Source organism: Chrysemys picta, chromosome 1 (genome assembly GCF_011386835.1).
Source record: "Chrysemys picta bellii isolate R12L10 chromosome 1, ASM1138683v2, whole genome shotgun sequence".
In the NCBI taxonomy this organism is placed as follows: domain Eukaryota; kingdom Metazoa; phylum Chordata; order Testudines; family Emydidae; genus Chrysemys; species Chrysemys picta.
In genome coordinates this window covers 312,651,080-312,669,265 of record NC_088791.1, presented here as the reverse complement: position 1 = coordinate 312,669,265, position 18,186 = coordinate 312,651,080, and the positions used below count along the sequence as shown (strand labels likewise).

Genomic DNA, 18,186 nt, shown 5'->3' with positions numbered 1-18,186 from the left:
CTGGGCTACTTCCCCATGGCCTCCTCCAAACACCATCCTTATTCTCACCACAGGACCTTCCTCCTGGTGTCTGATAACGCTTGTGCTCCTCAGTCCTCCAGCAGCACACCCTCTCACTCTCAGCTCCTTGTGCCTCTTGCTCCCAGCTCCTCACACTCGTACCACAAACTGAAGTGAGCTCGTTTTAAAAACCCAGGTGCCCTGATTAGCCTGCCTTAATTGATTCTAGAAGCTTCTTCTTAATTGGCTCCAGGTGTCCTAATTAGCCTACCTGCCTTAACTGGTTCTAGCAGGTTCCTGATTACTCTAGTGCAGCACCTGCTCTGGTCACTCAGGGAACAGAAAACTACTCATCCAGTGACCAGTATATTTGCCCTCTACCAGACTCCTGTACCCCACTGGTCTGGGTCTGTCACAGTAGATTGGGATGCCTGATCTCACCGTTGTACTGGGTCAACAGATAGAGGAAGTTGAGGATGGGAATTGATGGGCAGGATGACATGCGGACGAGACTGGGAAATTGGAATTGTCTAGGCCAGCAAGGGGCAATTAGAATGACGGTCACTTTGCCTCATTGGATCTTGTGCTGCACTCGAGGCAGTAGCAGCAGGTTTGTATAATTTTTGTTGGTGCCCAGAACAGGTCCAAGTCCCAACCCTACCCCCTGCCTAAGGCTCTGGGAAGGAGTTTGGGTGCTGGCTCTGGGCTGGGACGGAGGCTGGGGTGCAAAAGGGGGTTTGAGGTGCAGGCTCTGGGAGAGGTTTGGGTGTAGGAGGGGTGCAAGCTCTGGAAGAGAGTTTGGGTGCTGGCTCTGGGCTGGGTGCGGGCTCTGGGAGGGAGTTTGAGTGCAGGAGGGGTGTGGGTTCTTGGAGGGAGTTTGGGTGCTGGGTGCAGGCTCTGGGACGGGGGTTGGGGTGCGGGAGGGAGTTTGGGGTGCAGGCTCTGGGAGGAAGTTTGGGTGTTGGAGGGGTGTGGGCTCTGGGAGGGGGTTTGGGTGCGGGCTCAGGGCTGGCACAGAGGGTTGGGCTGCGGGAGGGGGTGAGGGGCGTAGGGCTGAGCCGTGGATCAGGAGTTTGGGGTGCATTAGGCAGGCTGCCCCGGGGCTGGGACGGAAGGCCAGAGAGGAGGACTCCCCCAAGCCCTATCCGTGCTGGCAGAAGCAAGCTCTGGGGGTGAGGGGCGGGGGGCCCTCCCTGGCCCTCTACTCCCCAAGGCCCCCCAGGCTGCTGCTTAGAAGGTCCAGCCAGGATAAGCCCCCCAGAGTCAACCCGGAGTTGCCTGCCGGGGGCGGGGGCTACCATGCGCCTCCTCCCGTCCTCCGGTGCAGCAGCCACCTCAGCCTGCCCCCGGCACTGCTCCCTTGTAGCTGGTGAGGGAGCGCAGCGCAGAGCTGCAGGGGGCAGCTGCCCGCTGCCCAGGGCAAGCAGGGATGCTCCAGGGGAGTGTGGGGGCAGCAGGCAGAGCCGGGGCACAGACCCAGCCCCAAACATTGCTGGAGCCAGACCCCCCAGGCCCTGAATTTGCTGGAGCCCTGGCACAACGGGCCCATATAACTCACCACCCCTGAGCAGCAGTAGTGGAGAGAAGACGTAGGTGAGTCTGACTGACCAGGAGAGTAGGAGACCGTTGCTCTGGAAGCAGTGGCCAAGGACTCGCCTGAAGCAGAATACAGTGCATTTGCTGTTCATCTGTGAAGCGAATAGGCATCTGGTCAGGTACTCTAATCAGGTGAAGATGTCATGTTCTACTGAATCGTGAAGTTCACACTCGTGGTCAATCATTAAGTGAGTCCACAAGTACATTCTTTGTTCCAGGAATATAGGCTGCAGACAAGAGGATCTGGTGATTGATGCACCAATTCCAGAGATTTACCGCTTCGGCACATAGAGTGGCCGATCTCATTTCCCCCATTTGTTGATATAGAAAACAGTGGTGGTGTTGTCTGACATGATGTGAACAAGATGGGGAGCAAATGAACAGAAGAAAAGATTGGCATACCTCTTTTACAGCTCGGAGTTCCAGGATATTTATGTGCATCCTGGATTCTTGAGAAGTCCATATTCCCTTTTTCATGTGGTCTTCCATGTGGGCTTCCCAGCCTACCATGGATGCGTCATTGATGATCATCTTGTCCGGGGAGGACGGAAGAAAGGCCCCCGTGCATATATGACATGGGTCTGTCCACCACTGGAGGAATGACAGTACCTTGGTGGAGACTGTCAGCATGAAGTCCATGGAGTGATGGTTTTGTGAGTAAACAGACTGGAGCCATGTCGAAGGCAGCAGAGGTGGAATCACACAAAGAGGGTCGCATAGGTACACAAAGCCACATGATCAAGGAGGGACAAGCAAGTCCTGGCCAGTACATAAGGATTGCTCACAATGTGAGTTACGATGCCGTTGAGTGTCTGGAATCCATCCATAGGCAAGTAAACTTGTGCTGAGACCTAGTTCATGGTAGCTCCAATGAAGTCCATTGCTTGCGTGGGGTCAAGGATTGATTTCTCAACATTGACACGGACTCCGGGGGAAGAAAGGAGGCTGAGTAACAAAGAGGTTGATGTGTGGGCTTCTTAGAATCATAGGACTGGAAGGGACCTTGAGAGGTAATCTAGTCCAGTCCCCTGCACTCATGGCAGGACTAAGTATTATCTAGACCATTCCTGACAGATGTTTGTCTAACCTGCTCTTAAAAATCTCCAATGATGGAGATTCCACAACATCCCTAGGCAATTTATTCCAGTGCTTAACCACTCTGCAGCCCTTGCTGCAATTTAAGCCCATTATTTCTTGTCCTATCCTCAGAGGTTAAGTGTTCTCCTATAGGTTTTTGTATATTTCATTATGCCATCATATGCCAGCAATGCCCCTCTGCTATGTACATTGGCCAAACTGGACAGTCACTACGCAAGAGGATAAATGGACACAAGTCAGATATCAGGAATGGCAATATACAAAAACCTGTAGGAGAACACTTCAACCTCCCTGGCCACACAACAGCAGATGTAAAGGTAGCCATCTTACAGCAAAAAAATTTCAGGACCAGACTCCAAAGAGAAACTGCTGAGCTCCAGTTCATTTGCAAATTTGACACCATCAGATCAGGATTAAACAAAGACTGTGAATGGCTATCCAACTACAGAAACAGTTTCTCCTCCCTTGGTGTTCACACCACAACTGCTAGCAGAGCACCTCACCCTCCCTGATTGAACTAACCTCGTTATCTCCACACTGATTTATACCTGCCTCTGGAGATTTCCATTACTTGCATTTGAAGAAGTGAGGTTCTTACCCACGAAAGCTTATGCTCCCAGTACTTCTGTTAGTCTCAAAGGTGCCACAGGACCCTCTGTTGCTTTTTAATATTCCAGTTGAGGCCTCATCAGCACAGAGTAGAGCAGAAGAATTACTTTTTGTGTCTTGCTTACAACACTCCTGCTAATACATCCCAGAATGATGTTTGCTTTTTTAGCAACAGTGTTACACTGTTGATTCATATTTAGCTTGTGGTCCACTATGACCCCCAGATCCCTTTCCGCAATACTTCTTCCTAGGCAATCATTTCCCATTTTGTATGTGTGCAACTGATTTTTCTTTCCTAAATGGAGTACTTTGCATTTCTCCTTATTGAATTTCATCCTATTTACTTCAGACCATTTCTCCAGTTTGTCCAGATCATTTTGTATTTTAATCCTATCCTCCAAAGCACTTACAACCCCTCCCAGCTTGGCATTGTCCGCAAACTTGCCTGGATCTGGCAGCTAGGTGTCAAACATTGGGATATGGAAACCTGAGGAAGCCATAACAACTGATGTGCTGCTACTTCAAAAAATACTTTGGTGAAGATTCTGGGAGTGGCAGCTATCGCAAAGGTGAGCACTCTGTATTGAAAATAGTGGGTGATCACCGTAAATCTCAGGAAATGTCTGTGGGCAGGATGAATATTGATGTGAAAGTAAGTGTCCTTCATATTGAGAGCCGTAAAGCACATGCCCTTCTCTAAAGATGGAATTATCGCTTCCGGCATGACCAGACAAAACTTAAGTTTGTGGATGAAACGACTGAGGTGCCAAAGACTGAGGACTGATCTCCACTGGAAGGCGAGAACTGTGCTTCTTTTGATGTTTCCTTGAGGGCTCATAAAGTCTCCTAGGATAGAACTGAAGAGACCTATAGCGTCGGGTGGATGAGTGGCAATGGAATTTTTGTTTCGGGGCAGAGTGTAGATGCCCAATGAGCGAAGAGTAGTCCTGGAGTCCTTTAGTGTGTGTAGTGATTCATCTGTTTTCTGGTTAAAAAGATGGGATTTGTTGAAAAGGAGCTCCCTCTCAATAGTGTTCTGGACCTCCCTAGGAAAACCAAAAGAATGGAGCCAAGACTCTGTATGCATGTAGCCATGGCCCTGGAGGAGGTATCCACTGCATCTACTGCAGACTGGAGGGTAGTACTGGCCATGAGCTTCCCTTCATCAACAAATGCTTGTAAACAAGCATGATCTTGCTGTGGAAGGCTATCAGCAACAATTCAAATTTACCGTAATTCAGGCCATATCACAGTTGGCTAGCAATGCCTGATAATTTGTGATCCTGGATTGTAGGCTAGAAGATGAGAATACTTTACATCCTAGAAGATATAGACACTTCCCTTCTTATCGGCTGATGTAGCTCAAGGGTGTTGTTATTTGAACCTTTCTGCAACAGCCTGGACTACAAGGGAATTTGGAGGTGGGTGGGAGAAGAGAAATTCAGAGCCTTTGGTCAGAACATAATAGCACTTCCCCGCTCCTTTGGGGTAGCCGTGCATGTGGCAGGGGTGTGCCATACAGCCGTGGCAGGCTCCAGTATGGCTTCATTAATCGGCAATGCTATTCTTGCCAGTCCCAAGATGTGAAGGCTATCCAGGCTTGTGCTGGAAGGCTTGGATCTTCTCTAAAGGAATCTGGAGTCCCCCCCATGACTCTCCTTAACAGCTCCTGGAATTGCTTGAAGTCATCCGGTGGGGAAGGGGATGATGTAGCCACTGCCTTGTCTGGAAAAGAGGAAGGAAACCTTGCTAGTTCCAGTGGAATTGCTAGGACCAGACTAAAAAGTTTTTCCTCCACCATCAGATCAGTATGCCTGCTGGAAGGATCCCTCAAGGGGGAAGGATCAGGCAGGTTCTGAGTGAGGTATAATGTCCAGGGTCCCCAATATGGCCAGTAGGCTGGATACAACAGAGATTGTGGGGGTCCCCACAGCATGGGGTACCAGTAGCTCTGTGCTGGCTGAGGCAGTAGGTGCTGCTATGAACGTGGTGGCCTCCGCAATGATGCATAAGAGTGGTATGATAAGGGTGGTTCTTCTCCCAGTTCTGACTCAAGAGAAGAGGGGGAGGATTCTGATTCTAATGATGGTACCGTTGGAGCCAGTGGAAGAGTGTAGAGCATTGGTGCAAAGGATGAGGGACCCTTTGGTTGAGATATAATCTCTCTAGAAGTGATGAGACCTGATGGAGGGGGTGACTCCGGATCTGGAAAGGCAAAGACCTCCTGGAGTGTGGTTCCAGATCTCCCTGGTGTGAGAGGCATTCTTTTCTTTCCCAGTCCCAGTACCAGAGCTGGGATCTTTCCCTGTGCAGGAGAGTCTTGTGTCTTGTGGGGTACCAGAGATGGCAGTACTGACAGAATCACAGGATCCCATTGTTTATGGGTCTTTTTTTTCATGCCTGTGGGACATAGAACATACTCTGTCCCCTTGGGCTGAGCTGCTACAAGGAGCATCCATCTTCTCTGAATTGGAGGAATACTTATAGTAGTGCTTCTTTACCTCCCAACTAGTCCCCCGCATGGTGTTTGTGGGGGTGGTTCTACTGGACTAGAGTCAGATGTAGTAGTGGGAGGCATGATCCTCGCTGAATCAGGCAAATGTAGAGGGGGGTACCCCCGCCTGGGTCCAAGTGTGGTCTCATGGCGAGCTCCATGAGATGCTTCTGGAGGCGAAGTGCCCAGCCTTCTCGGGTGCGGCTGGGGAAGGATTGGCAAATACTACACGTTGTCGCAATGTGAGCTTCTCCCAGGCAGCAGAGGCAGCACTGGTGGTCATCACGGACCGAGAAGAATCGTAGGTAGGAGACACAGAGTTTGAAACCCAGCGCCCTGGGCACAGCCCGGTACCCACACCTGGGCACGGGGAGCAGGGTGTGAACAGTGAAAACCACAAATCTATCTAAAAACAAGTTGAAATTATTAACTATTAAAACTAAAAGAAAAATAAAACTAATAAATTACTATAAAACTCATAAAAACTATGTACAACTATCTGTTTTTAGAAGTGCGTCAGAGATGAGGATAACAAGTTCGGATCCAGACCATGCACTGGATAGAAGGAATTGAAGAAGTGGTCTGTCCTCCCCGCCCTTTATCACAATGGACGGAAGCACAAAGCAGGCCAGGGTTCATGCGCAGACCAAGGAATGCTACTTTCAAATTCTCTGAGTCTGTGCACATGGTGCACATGTGTAACCCCTCAGTGGAGTACAATAGAGACCATCACTCGAAGAAGAAAAATCAGCTCCTATGTGTCTCAAACTGGGAACTCAAAATTAGTGGATATTTTTACCTTAATCTCTCTGTGCCTCAGTTCCCATCTGTAAAATGGGGATAATATTACCACCACACCTCAAGGGATATTGTAAAAAAAAAATTCCTTAATATTTGTGATGCTCTCAAATATTATAGTGACAAGCACCACAGAAAAGCCCATGAAGAAATTAATAATTCTGTCTTCAGAGCAGGGTCTGGATAATGTGCAGTAAATAAGCCATGGGGACAGACATTTATCGACAACAAGGAAAAAAAAATATTGAATATCTACTCTTTCAATGAGCACCATCTATCCTGTGCTCTGAGTAAGGCAGAGGTCCTGATGAAAAAAGGGCATGATCATGTAATTAAAGACTGTATCATAATATGTATGCATAAGGAGCAAATTAAGGTTACATAGACAACTTTAATTCTGACATTTCCTAATTTTTGTGTGTTTGACATTGCAACCTTAATAATGTTCTTTTAACAGTTTGTGCATAATCTCATTTTGATTCAGATGTCAGAAAGAAGGGGAGCCTATCTGAGGTTCTAGGTAGGCATCTTTGCCAAAGATTACAAAAAACAAACTCCCCATCTCCTTTCTCGGCTAACCCCATTAAAAACCCACCCTCCACATCAGCCTGTGTCATCAGATGAACCTTGCAGCATGATCTGAGGCTCAATCTACCCGGACTATTTCAAATCAAGGAGTGGAGTCCATTCCAAAGCTGGGGGCCCTTCATAGAGAACTCTGTACCACCAGCCCCCTCTCTCTTAAATTGAGAGGATCCAGCTCAAGCACCTCTGCTGACTGCAACTGCAGCACTGTTGCAGGAAGACAGAAAGAAAGAGGGCATCTCCCTAGTAGAAAGGTCCCAGTACACTGAAATCAAGTTAAATTCCCCTTAAATTCAATGCAGAAAGCCAAAGGCAGCCAGTATATCTTATGTAACAGAGTTGTCACTAAGAAGCGCCAGGCAGGTCACTGCATTCTGCAACATCTTAAATTTCTAGATTGACTGAAAATGTAGCTCCATTTACTGAACAATACAGCAATGCACTCTTGAGATGATAAAGGTATGGATCACAGTAGCATGTGGCAATTTTATGGCCACATGCAGATGATAAAAAATATTTCTTGACATTCCTGCTATATGATCATCTAACAATAGCTGAAGATCCAACACTACCGCCAGATTGCACATATCTTTAGTCAAGGACAGAGAAATTATTCTTATCATACATTCTGGCTACTTCTTCCAGCATCAGTTTTATCTGGATTAAGTTTCTGCCAGCTAGCTCTCATCCATGCCCCATAGCTCCCTAAAACACTAGGTCAGACAATCAATAGCACGGTCAAAGTTGTTGACAGAAAGAATAGAACAGAGTGTCATTAGCATACTGAAAGCATCACAGGCCACACATCCTCACCAAAATCTCCTGATGACCTCATATACACACACACAACAGGAGGGAAGAAATGAGCAATTTCCACATGCCTTCTGGGAGCACTGGGACACAAGTAAGTAGAGGTAGGTGGGAAAAAAACTCACCAAAACCAACAGGCAATTTTTTACTATCCTCACACTCATCAGGACATCAAGTCAACCCTCATCCTTCTGCCACAGGGATGGAACCACCAATAAACAAATAAACTCCACAACACCACACCGGCCTCTCCTCCTTTTCAATAACAGATCACATCCTTCATCAAGGAACTCTTACCTTCAGAAGCCATTCACTTCCACACTTAAAAGACCCCAGCACCTCTCCACGAGTCTCGCCCCAGAGAGAGACAAATCCTATCCCCATTCTCCTGTCACAGGAATGGAAATACTGACTGAAACAGCCAGGGATCACCAGTACAGGAGAAAAAGAAAAGGAAAAACAAAACAAACCCTCCCAAATGAAGGTAAATTCCCACTCTTGGTACAGTTGCAATGCATGTGGACGTGATGGTTTCTCTAAAAAGAGACACGCTCCTCTCTTTTATTCCAAATGATCCACTCTACTGAATTGCAGGTTCTCCTTAGGTACAATCCCAGTAGTGAGAAAGTAAGAGTAGACTGCTGTGATGTACAAGTAAAGAGAAAGCACCACTATTCATTTAAGTAAAAGCATTACTCAGAACTGTGCCAAAGAATTAATCAAAACGTTTCACAAACTCCAAACATATAAGTAAACAGACAACTGTTTATCTTACCTCCTCCTTTCAAGCCTTTTGACTGAAGGTTTAAGAAAATATGATTTTCAGAATTCAGACAGTCCCCAACCTTAGTACAATCAGATAACTGAAATAGAAAAAAAAACGGAAGATCTTGATGTTGTACATTCTCCAATATCAATACTTTGCTTTTCTCCAGACATTTTGAGAATGTTAAGTACTTTTTAGATATTAAAATTTAGAGACCAGGTCTCAACACATTGCTTCAATATTTAGTCTCTAAATACATCATTCTGAGGTCTTCAATTGTGCATGACATGAGAGTGCAATTTTTTTCGGTTACATACAGGACAAAATTCTGCCCTCAGTTACATGAATGCAACTTCATTTGACTGCAATGGGAGCTATACCCATTTATGTAGGGGCAGAATTAGATTCCAAATGTTTTTTGTTCTCCTGTTTTGATTCTTTCTATTTGTCTTAATAATTTGCAATAGGTCTAACTTTCAGAATGCAAAGAATATAAATCTTAGATTATGTCTTTTACCTGGTGGTCTAACCAGCCTTCCACAGATGAATTCATGATGTCAGTAGCTAGAATAGTAAATGACTATGAACATGTAATTCTAGGAAATGCAAAAAGCTTCTGTAAAGGTCTTTATAGCCCCAGATGCTTAATAAATCATTCTGATTGCAAATGTGCCTTCTTTTGTTTGGAAAGTGGCACATTGGGGCCACTACTGGACACAAAAAATAACAGACAATAAATCATTTTAAGGAACAGGTCAAAAAAGACCTGTATACATATACCATATGCATATATTAGATGCACATAGCATATATACTCTCAAAGAAGTATTTATAGGCTTGGAAGGATTAGATTTTTATTGGTAAGTGTTGATAATTGTTGATTTCACCATACACACATGAACTGATGGAAAAATATTTCCATCAATAAAAATGGAGATTTACAAATAGGTAAAGTAAGAAAATTTTGTTTGAAAACTTAAAAAGAAGTATGATCTAGGGATATTTAGTTAGGGATACTGATGTTGATACCTTGTATTTTAACAGTTATGAAGTTCTAACTGTTTGAATCTCAATATCTACTGTCATTAAATAATTATTGTTTGAAACCCTGCCCCAAAATGTCCTCCAACTGTGAAGATTTAAATTGATACGAATAAAAAAAATGCTTAAAAGACATAATTTGGTGCAACTGTGAAAATTGAAATAGATATAAAGTAAAAATGCTTAAAAATAAACATCAATGTTATCTGTAAAAATTATTTTAAAAAAAGAAAAAAAATCGGTTAAGCCTAAATATATATGGGTGATGTAATCTCAACTTGGATCTAAAACTAGCAATATCACAATGGAACAATGAATGAAACTATAGTACTCTGTGAGAGGATATACAGCAGCAAAAGTATATTGCAATAAAACAACTGAAAAATGTGATCATTTCGGCCCTCTTCTGCCCATGCAGACCTCTGCACTCATATTGGAGTGTTGTGCAGGATCAGGGCCTACTTGTCTATCAAATCCTTTAATAGCTATATTTCTGCTAGATTGTGATTGCATTTGGCAGGGATTGACTCAAAAATGACAGAATTCCTCATTATGCTTCCATACAATAGATCAGGGGTCGGCAACCTTTCAGAAGTGGTGTGCCGAGTCTTTGTTTAGTCACTCTAATTTAAGGTTTCGCGTGCCAGTAATACATTTTAACATTTTTAGAAGGTCTCTTTCTATAAGTCTATTTAAATTAAAATACAGAGCCCCCCGGACCGGTGGCTAGGACCAGGACAGTGTGAGTGCCACTGAAAATAAGCTCACATGCCGCCTTCGGCACGTGTGCCATAGATTGCCTACCCCTGCAATAGATTATACTCTGAGAAGATACCAGTACTCATAGTATGGATACCAAAAATAAAATTATAGGTTACAGTGAGACATCTGTTATTTGTGATGTTACATTCTAAGATATCTTCAGTGAACCTCGAATAATCAAGATGATTTAACAGAGAGAATTTTAAATAGCCACTGCCAACTTGAAATCTAGTCAATTTCAAATAATTAGCTAGAACTAGCTTCAGTTTATAGTGAAGTTCATATCGTAACTACTTTGGATCTTATTGCAACAGATAAAGATGAATTAATCACTTGGCTGGATATAAGTGATTGCCTAGTGACCTGTGATCATTTCTTGATTACATTTGGTATTGGCAAAGGAGTGTCCCACCCTCTGATATATATTCTTGGTGATTCAAAAGGGCTAACCTCCCAAAAATGAGAAAAATGAGCTAAACCGATTTGGAGTTAAAAATTAGACAGAAAAATGTGAATGAAAATTAGGACTGTTTTAAGGAGAGTTTATTAGCGGGCCAAAAAGCCACAATTCCACAATCAAGAAAGATGACAACTTTGGCTAAAAGTCCATCCTGGTTCAGTGCTGAAGTGATGGCAGCAATTAAAATAAAGCAATATTTAACAAGGGAAAAAGAGAGAAATATAGCAATCAATATGAATTAGAAGATATGAAGTGCAGAAAATTGATAAGGCAAGCTAAAGCCATTAGGGAAAAATCCACAGCTGCCAGTGCTAAGAATAATAAAGAGTTAAAGTATATTAGAAACAAAAGAAATTCAAGCAATCCAATAGGCCCATTATTAAAGATGAGATGGTAAAATTGTTAAAGGCAGAAGTGTTAAATTAATACTTCTGTTCTTTATTTGAAAAGAAGCTGAATCATTTACTCCCCACACATGAGGATAATAAAAGACTTTCTAGTCCTTTCGTAACTAAGAAGGATGACAACATCTGCTATGGATAAACATTTTTAAAATTAGCAGGTCCAGAAAACTGGCACCTAAAAAGTCCAGAAAGAGTTGGCTGAGGAGATCTCTGGCCCACTGATGTTAATTTTTAAATAAATCTTGGAATGCTGGGGAAATTCTAAAAGACTGGAAGAATGCTAATGGGGGGCCACTCTTCAAAATCAAGAGTGGATAAATTTCTGGAAGATATGCTGTATCTATACACAAGATATTGGGCTCGACATAGTGGTAGCTGGAGGAAATTTAATGGCCTATGTTATAGGTCAGACTAGAAAATATAGTAGTCCCTTCTGACCTTAAACTCTATGAATATACGTCTATTTGTCCCTGACTCTCTATGCCAATGTTTGTAATTTCAAAATCATATTTTCCTCATTATAAATGTTTTTTCTCTCCTTGTTTGTGCTGTGAAAAACCCATAATCAGGGGAAACTGACTATAGTTAAGCTTTTATAGTGAAGCTGACTATACACAAAGTATTGTCAAATGCACAAAGCAAACAAAAAAATAAACTTTTTTTTAATCCTTTTCAATCACAGCAATTTTAAGTACTACATGTAACAATAGCAGATAAAAAAAAATCAATGGCAGAAGTGTTATACTTAAGTAGATGCTAGCTTTGTAAAGTGTGCCTTTACAATAGTTAAAGTTTATGCCCAGAATCTTTCAAACACTTATTGTCAGCGGCAGCCTTCTCCCAGCTCCAAAGCATGCACTGCCATTCCCAGTTTTTTGCAAGTTTTATTTTCTTTACAGATGTTAGCAAACAGAAAAAGTCTTTTAACTCCTTCCTTAGCCTGAGGCATAGACGACTCATGCCTCCTCATACTGGAGGGGCACAATCTAAAGGGGAGGACACATAACTGCCCCACATGTTTCTTCATCCCAACAACCCCCCTGCCCTGCACCCAGCCGGGGGCTGCCATTCTCTCCCCACCCCGTGTTACCTGTGGGCGTGAGGAAGGGGAGGGGAGGCTCTCTTCTTCTCCCACTTCACCCCATCCCCCCATCACCACCCTACCCTCTGTGGCACGTTCAGCCACTCTCCCTGGCAGCTGGGCCTGGGCAGGGGGTGGGTCGGAGCTGCTTCTCACATGGCTCAAGCCAGCCACTCAGGGTTGCTGCTCTGTGCATCACAGCAGCTGCCTGAGAGAGCCTGGCAGTGCCCCCACCTGAGCCCAGCTGCCAAAGACAGGGGCAAAGTGAGCTGGAAATGTGCTGGGAGGAGAGCGGGGGCTCCAGGTCTCTCAGCTCTTGCCGCCAGAAGATGGGCCTGGGGACAGTGCCCAGCTGCCAGGGACAGGGACCAAGCATGCTGGGGGGCAGGTGCAACAGGAGCCCCTCTCCCTCCCTGCCTTGGCAGGCCAATCTGGGGGGGGGGAACTTGACCCCACATGCCCCCACCAACACGTCACCTCTGGCAGGCTTCAGGGCCACCCCTCCCAGAGGTCTCTGGTACTCCTTCTCCTGGCAGCTTCCCAATTTAAGTCAACTCAGCTCCCTTCCTGCAGTGGCAGCCCTAGGATGGCTTCTCTTAGCCCCCGGCCCCCTGCTCCAGGGACCCCCACCATAGGAGCTAGCTCTACTTCAAAGTGGCTGCCCTCCCCAGAGAGCAGCCTGTCTCAGTTCTATCCCCCAACTGCCTGTTAGCAAGCTTTAATAGGCCCAGGTGCAGCCTCTTTTAGGAGAAGTTTTTAAACTAAGGGCTATGGGAAAATAAGGGCGCTCTTTAAGGAGGCGTTTTTAAACTAAGGGCTGAGGGAAAACTGACAGGAGCAGAGGGACATACAGTTCAGACAGAGACATCCCATAGGGGAGGATCTATTAACTAGGATTCTCTATATTCTAGTAAAGAGAAGAGGATAGAAGTTGATAAAGTACAGGCAGAAATTGAAGAGACACAGTCAAATGAAAGAGAGTCCCATTCAATTACATCACATGAAGGCAGACAACTAAACAAGGACAAATTTTGTAAGTGCTTGTATATGCTAGAAGTCTAAATACTAAGATGGGTGAACTTGAGTGCCTGGTATTAAATGAGGATATTGACATAATAAGCATCACGACCTGGTAGAATAATGACAATCAATGGTATACTGTAATACCAAGTTTCAGGGTGGTAACCGTGTTAGTCTGTATCAGCAAAAACAGCGAGGAGTCCTTGTGGCACCTTAGAGACTAACAAATTTATTTATGCCCAAATAAATTCATTAGTCTCTAAGGTGCCACAAGGACTCCTCGTTGTTTTTGTAATACCAAGGTACAAAATATATAGGAATGACAGAATAGGTCATGCTGGTGAGGGAGTGGCACTATCTGTGAAAGAAAATGTAGGCCAAATAAAATAAAAATCTTAAATGAATCCAACTGTACCATAGAATCTCTATGGATAGAAATTCCATGCTGGAATAATAAGAGGATAGCAATAGAAATATATAACCGACCACCTGATCAAGATGATGATGGTGATTGTGAGATGCTCAGGGAGATTAGAGAGCCTACAAAAAACATAAAAACCCAATAATGGGGGATTTCAACTATCCCCATATTGACTGGCTACATGTCACCTCAGGACAGAATGCAGAAATAAAGTTTCTAGATTCCATTAATGACTGCTTCTTGCAGCAGCTAGTCCTGGAACCCACAAGGAGAGAGACAATTCTTGATTTAGTCCTAAGTGGAGCAAGGATCTGGTCCAAGAGGTGAACAGAGCTGAAACACTTGGTAATAGCAACCATAATATAATTAAATTTAACATCTCTGTGTGACGGAAAATTACCAAAGAAGCCCACCACTATAGCACTTAACTTCAGAAAGGGTAAGGACACCAAAATGCAGAAGCTACCGTATATACTTGTTCATTAGCTCGTTTGTTTATAAGCCGACCCCCCAAGATGGATAGGAAAAAATAGCAAAAACTGTATGACCCTTTCATAAGCCGACCCTATATTTCAGGGGTTGGCAAACTTTGGCTCCTGGCCCGTCAGGGTAAGCCACTAGCAGGCCTGAACATTTTGTTTACCTGGAGCGTTCGCAGGCAAGGAGCCCCTCAGCTCCCAGTGGCCGTGGTTTGCCGTTTCCAGCCAATGGGAGCTGCAGGAAGTGGTGACCAGAACATCCCTCAGCCCGCACCACTTCCCGCAGCTCCCATTAGCTGGGAACAGTGAACTGCGGCCACTGGGAGCTGAGGGATCCATGCCTGCGGATGCTCCCTGTAAACGAAATGACAATGTATTAGATATTCAATTCAATAATTCCATAGAGCTTAAAATCATCAAATTTTGGTGTAGACCCATTGATAAGCCGACCCCTGCTCTTTGATGCTTCACTTTTTTACCAAAAATATTCCGCTAATGAATGAGTATATACGGTAGTTAAATGGAAATTAAAAGGAACAGTCAGAAGAGTGAAATGTCTGCAAGCTGCATGGAAACTTTTTAAAAATACCATAATAGAGGCTCAAATTAAATGTATACCCCAAATTAAAAACAACAGTAAGAGGACTAAAAAATGTCCCCATGGCTAAACTACAGAGTGAGAAAGGCAAAACGGCATCCTTTAAAAAGTGGAAGTCAAATCCTACTGAAGAAAATAGAAAAGAGCATAAACTCTGGCAAGTCAAAAATAATTAGGCAGGTCAAAAAGGATTTGAAGAACAGCTAGCAAAAGATTCATACACTCACAGCAAAAATTGTTTTAAGTATATCAGAAGCAGGAAGCCTGCCAAATAATCAGTGGCGCCACTGGATGATGAAGGGGCTAAATGAGCACTCAAGGAAGACAAGGCCAATGCGGAGAAATTAAATGAATTCTTTGCATTGGTCTTCACTGCAGAGGATGTGAGGAAAATTCCCACACCTGAGCCTTTCTTTTTAGGTGACAAATCTTAGGAACTGTCCCAGATTGAAAGATCAATAGAGAAAGTTTTGGAACAAACTGATACATTAAACAGTAATAAATCACCAGGACCAGATGGTATTCATCCAAGAGTTCTGAAGGCATTCAAATATAAAATTGCAGAAATATTAACTGTATGCAACCTATCACTTAAATTAACTTCTGTACCAGATGACCAGAGGATAGCTAATGTGACGCCAATTTTTTTTCAAAAGCTCCAGAGGCAACCCTGGCAATTACATGATGGTAAGGCTAACTTCAATATCAGGCAAATTGGTAGAAACTAAAGAACAGAATTATCAGCATGTAGATGAACACAATGTGTTGGGGAAGAGTCAACACGGATTTGTAAAGGGAAATCATGCCTCAACCATATATTAGAATTCTCTGGGGGACTCAACAAATATGTGAACAAGGGTAATCCAGTGGAGATAGAGTACTTGAACTTTCAGAAAACTATCAACAAGGTTCCTCACCAAAGGCTCGTAAGCAAACAGTCATGTTATAAGAGGGAAGGTCCTTTCATGGATCAGTAACCGGTTAAAAGACAGGAAACAAAGGGTAGGAATAAATGCCCAGATTTCAGAACGGAGACAGGTAAATAGTGGTATCCCCTAGGGATCTGTACTGGGACCAATATATTCAATATGTACTGTTCAATATATTCATGAATCATCTGGAAAAAAAGGGTAAACAGTGAGGTGAGGATTCAAGTTTAGGTGAGGTGAGGTAAAAAGTTTGCAGAGGATACAAAATTACTCAAGGTAGTTAAGTCCAAAGCAGATGACAAAGAGTTATAAAGGGATCTCACAAATCTGAGTGATTGGGCAACAAAATGGCAGATGAAATTCAATGCTGACAAAGGCAAAGCAATGTACTTGGAAAACATAATTCCAACTATACGAACAAAATGATGGGTGTTTAAATTATCTATTAACACACAAAAAAGAGATCTTGGAGTCATTGTGGATAATTCCCTGAATACATCCTCTCAATGTGCAGTGGGAGTCAAAAAAAAAAACTAATACAATGTTAGGAACCATTAGGAAAGGGATAGATAATAAGACAGGAAATATCATAATGCCATTATATAAATCAATGTTATTCCCAAACCTGTATGCAATTCTGGTCACTCCATCTCAAAAAGATACATTAAAATTGGAAAAGGTACAGAGAAGTGCAACAGAGGAGCTGGGCTTAGCTTAGCTATAGGGACCAGCTACCCTGTGACACTTATGAATATGAGTAGCTTTAAAACAATAGTTCCATTGAGTTCAAGGAGACCACTCATGTGCATAAATTGACTCATGTACGTGAGCATTTAGATCAGGTCTGCACAACATGCGGCCCGCGGGGGCTCACTATGCGGCCGCAGGGGTTGAGTAGGTGGGCTCACTGTGCAGCCCGTGGGGGGTGAGTAGGCAAGCAGCGGGTGAAGGAGGGGGGCTGAGTAGGCAAGCGGGCGGGCAGTGGCGGGGAGTGAGTAGGCGAGCCGGGGGAGGGGGGCTGAGGAGGCGAATGGCGAATCGGTGGCTGACCTGTTCTACTGATCTGGTCTGGCTCCCATCCCCTCTCCCAGGGCCAGCTCCAGGCACCAGCAAAACAAGCAGGTGCTTGGGGCGGCACATTTCTAGGGGCGGCATTCTGGCGCCAGCCATCATAGGCGCCGACTCCGGGGCATGGGGAAAAAGTGCCCCCCGCCGCCCCAGCTTGCCTCCGTTCCGCCTGCTCCCCTGAGCGCGCCGCTGCCGCCACTCCGCTTCTCCCCTTTCCCTCCCCGTTACTTCCTGCACCCCCCACCCTAGCTCACCTCTGCTCCGCCTGCTCCCCTGAACGTGCCACCGCTCCGCCTCTCCCCCTCCCTCCCAGGCTTGCTGCGCGCAAAACCGCTACTTTGCAAAGCAAGGCTGGGAGGGAGGGAGGGAGGAAAAGCCAAGCGGCGGGGCGCTCGGGGAAGGTGGCGGAGGTGAGCTGGAGTGGGGAGCGGTTCCTCTACCCCCACCGTTACTTCCTGCGCCCCCCGACCCTAGCTCACCTCCGCTCCGCCTGCTCCCCTGAACGCGCCGCTGCTTCGCTTCTCCGCCCTCCATCGCCTGAGAGGGAGGGGGGAGAAGCGGAGCGGCAGCACACCCAGGGGAGCAGGCAGAGCGGAGGTGAGCTAGGGCGGAAGGTTGCGGGGGGCCCACAGGAAGCAGTGGGGAGGGGGAAATGCGGCACTCCGGGGGAGGAGGCAGGGCTGGGGATTTGGGGAAGGGGTTCGGAAGGGGTGGAGTTGGGGCGGGGCCGGGGGCAGAGGGGCACAAAAAAAGGGGGGGGGCGGCCAAAATTTTTTTTGCTTGGGGCAGCAAAAATCCTACAGTCGGCCCTGCCCTCTCCAAGGGTTGCAGCTGTCTGGACGTGCTTGCCTTCCACACCTTCCTCATTCACACCTCATTCATTCAACAGGGCAATTGATTACAAAGTTGGGGGGAAGATCTTATTCTACTTTTAGCAAAAAGACATTTTCCTTTTACCTTAATTATACTACCTTAGGGGCAAGCTATAACAAATTACCGAGGTTCAATACTGCTGTTTCAGTGGGGTGGCGCTGGGGAAGGAGGGTTTGTTCCAAGGGGCAGGTGGCGCTGTGGGGGGTGGGGGGAAGGTGTGTTTCGGCAGCGCTGGTGGGGTTGTTTCCGTGGGGCGGGTAGCGCGGGGGGGGGTGCTGTGTTTTGGGGGGGGCT

General features: G+C 45.2%; 1 protein-coding gene across 17 annotated transcripts in view; it reads right to left on the bottom strand.

Moving 5' to 3' along the window:
* Positions 1–18,186, bottom strand: part of SACS (sacsin molecular chaperone) — a 250,637-nt gene that overhangs the window by 68,089 nt on the left and 164,362 nt on the right. For 14 of the 17 annotated variants that reach the window (XM_065594803.1, XM_065594784.1, XM_065594795.1 and 11 more), the window contains one exon: positions 8,766–8,853. The exons of 2 other annotated variants lie outside the window; for them this stretch is intronic. In XM_065594803.1, coding sequence (XP_065450875.1) covers positions 8,766–8,853 — 88 coding nt within the window. Of the gene's footprint in view, positions 1–8,765; positions 8,854–18,186 lie in introns of those variants that run through there. One more of the 17 variants, XM_065594890.1, reaches the window with a different exon arrangement.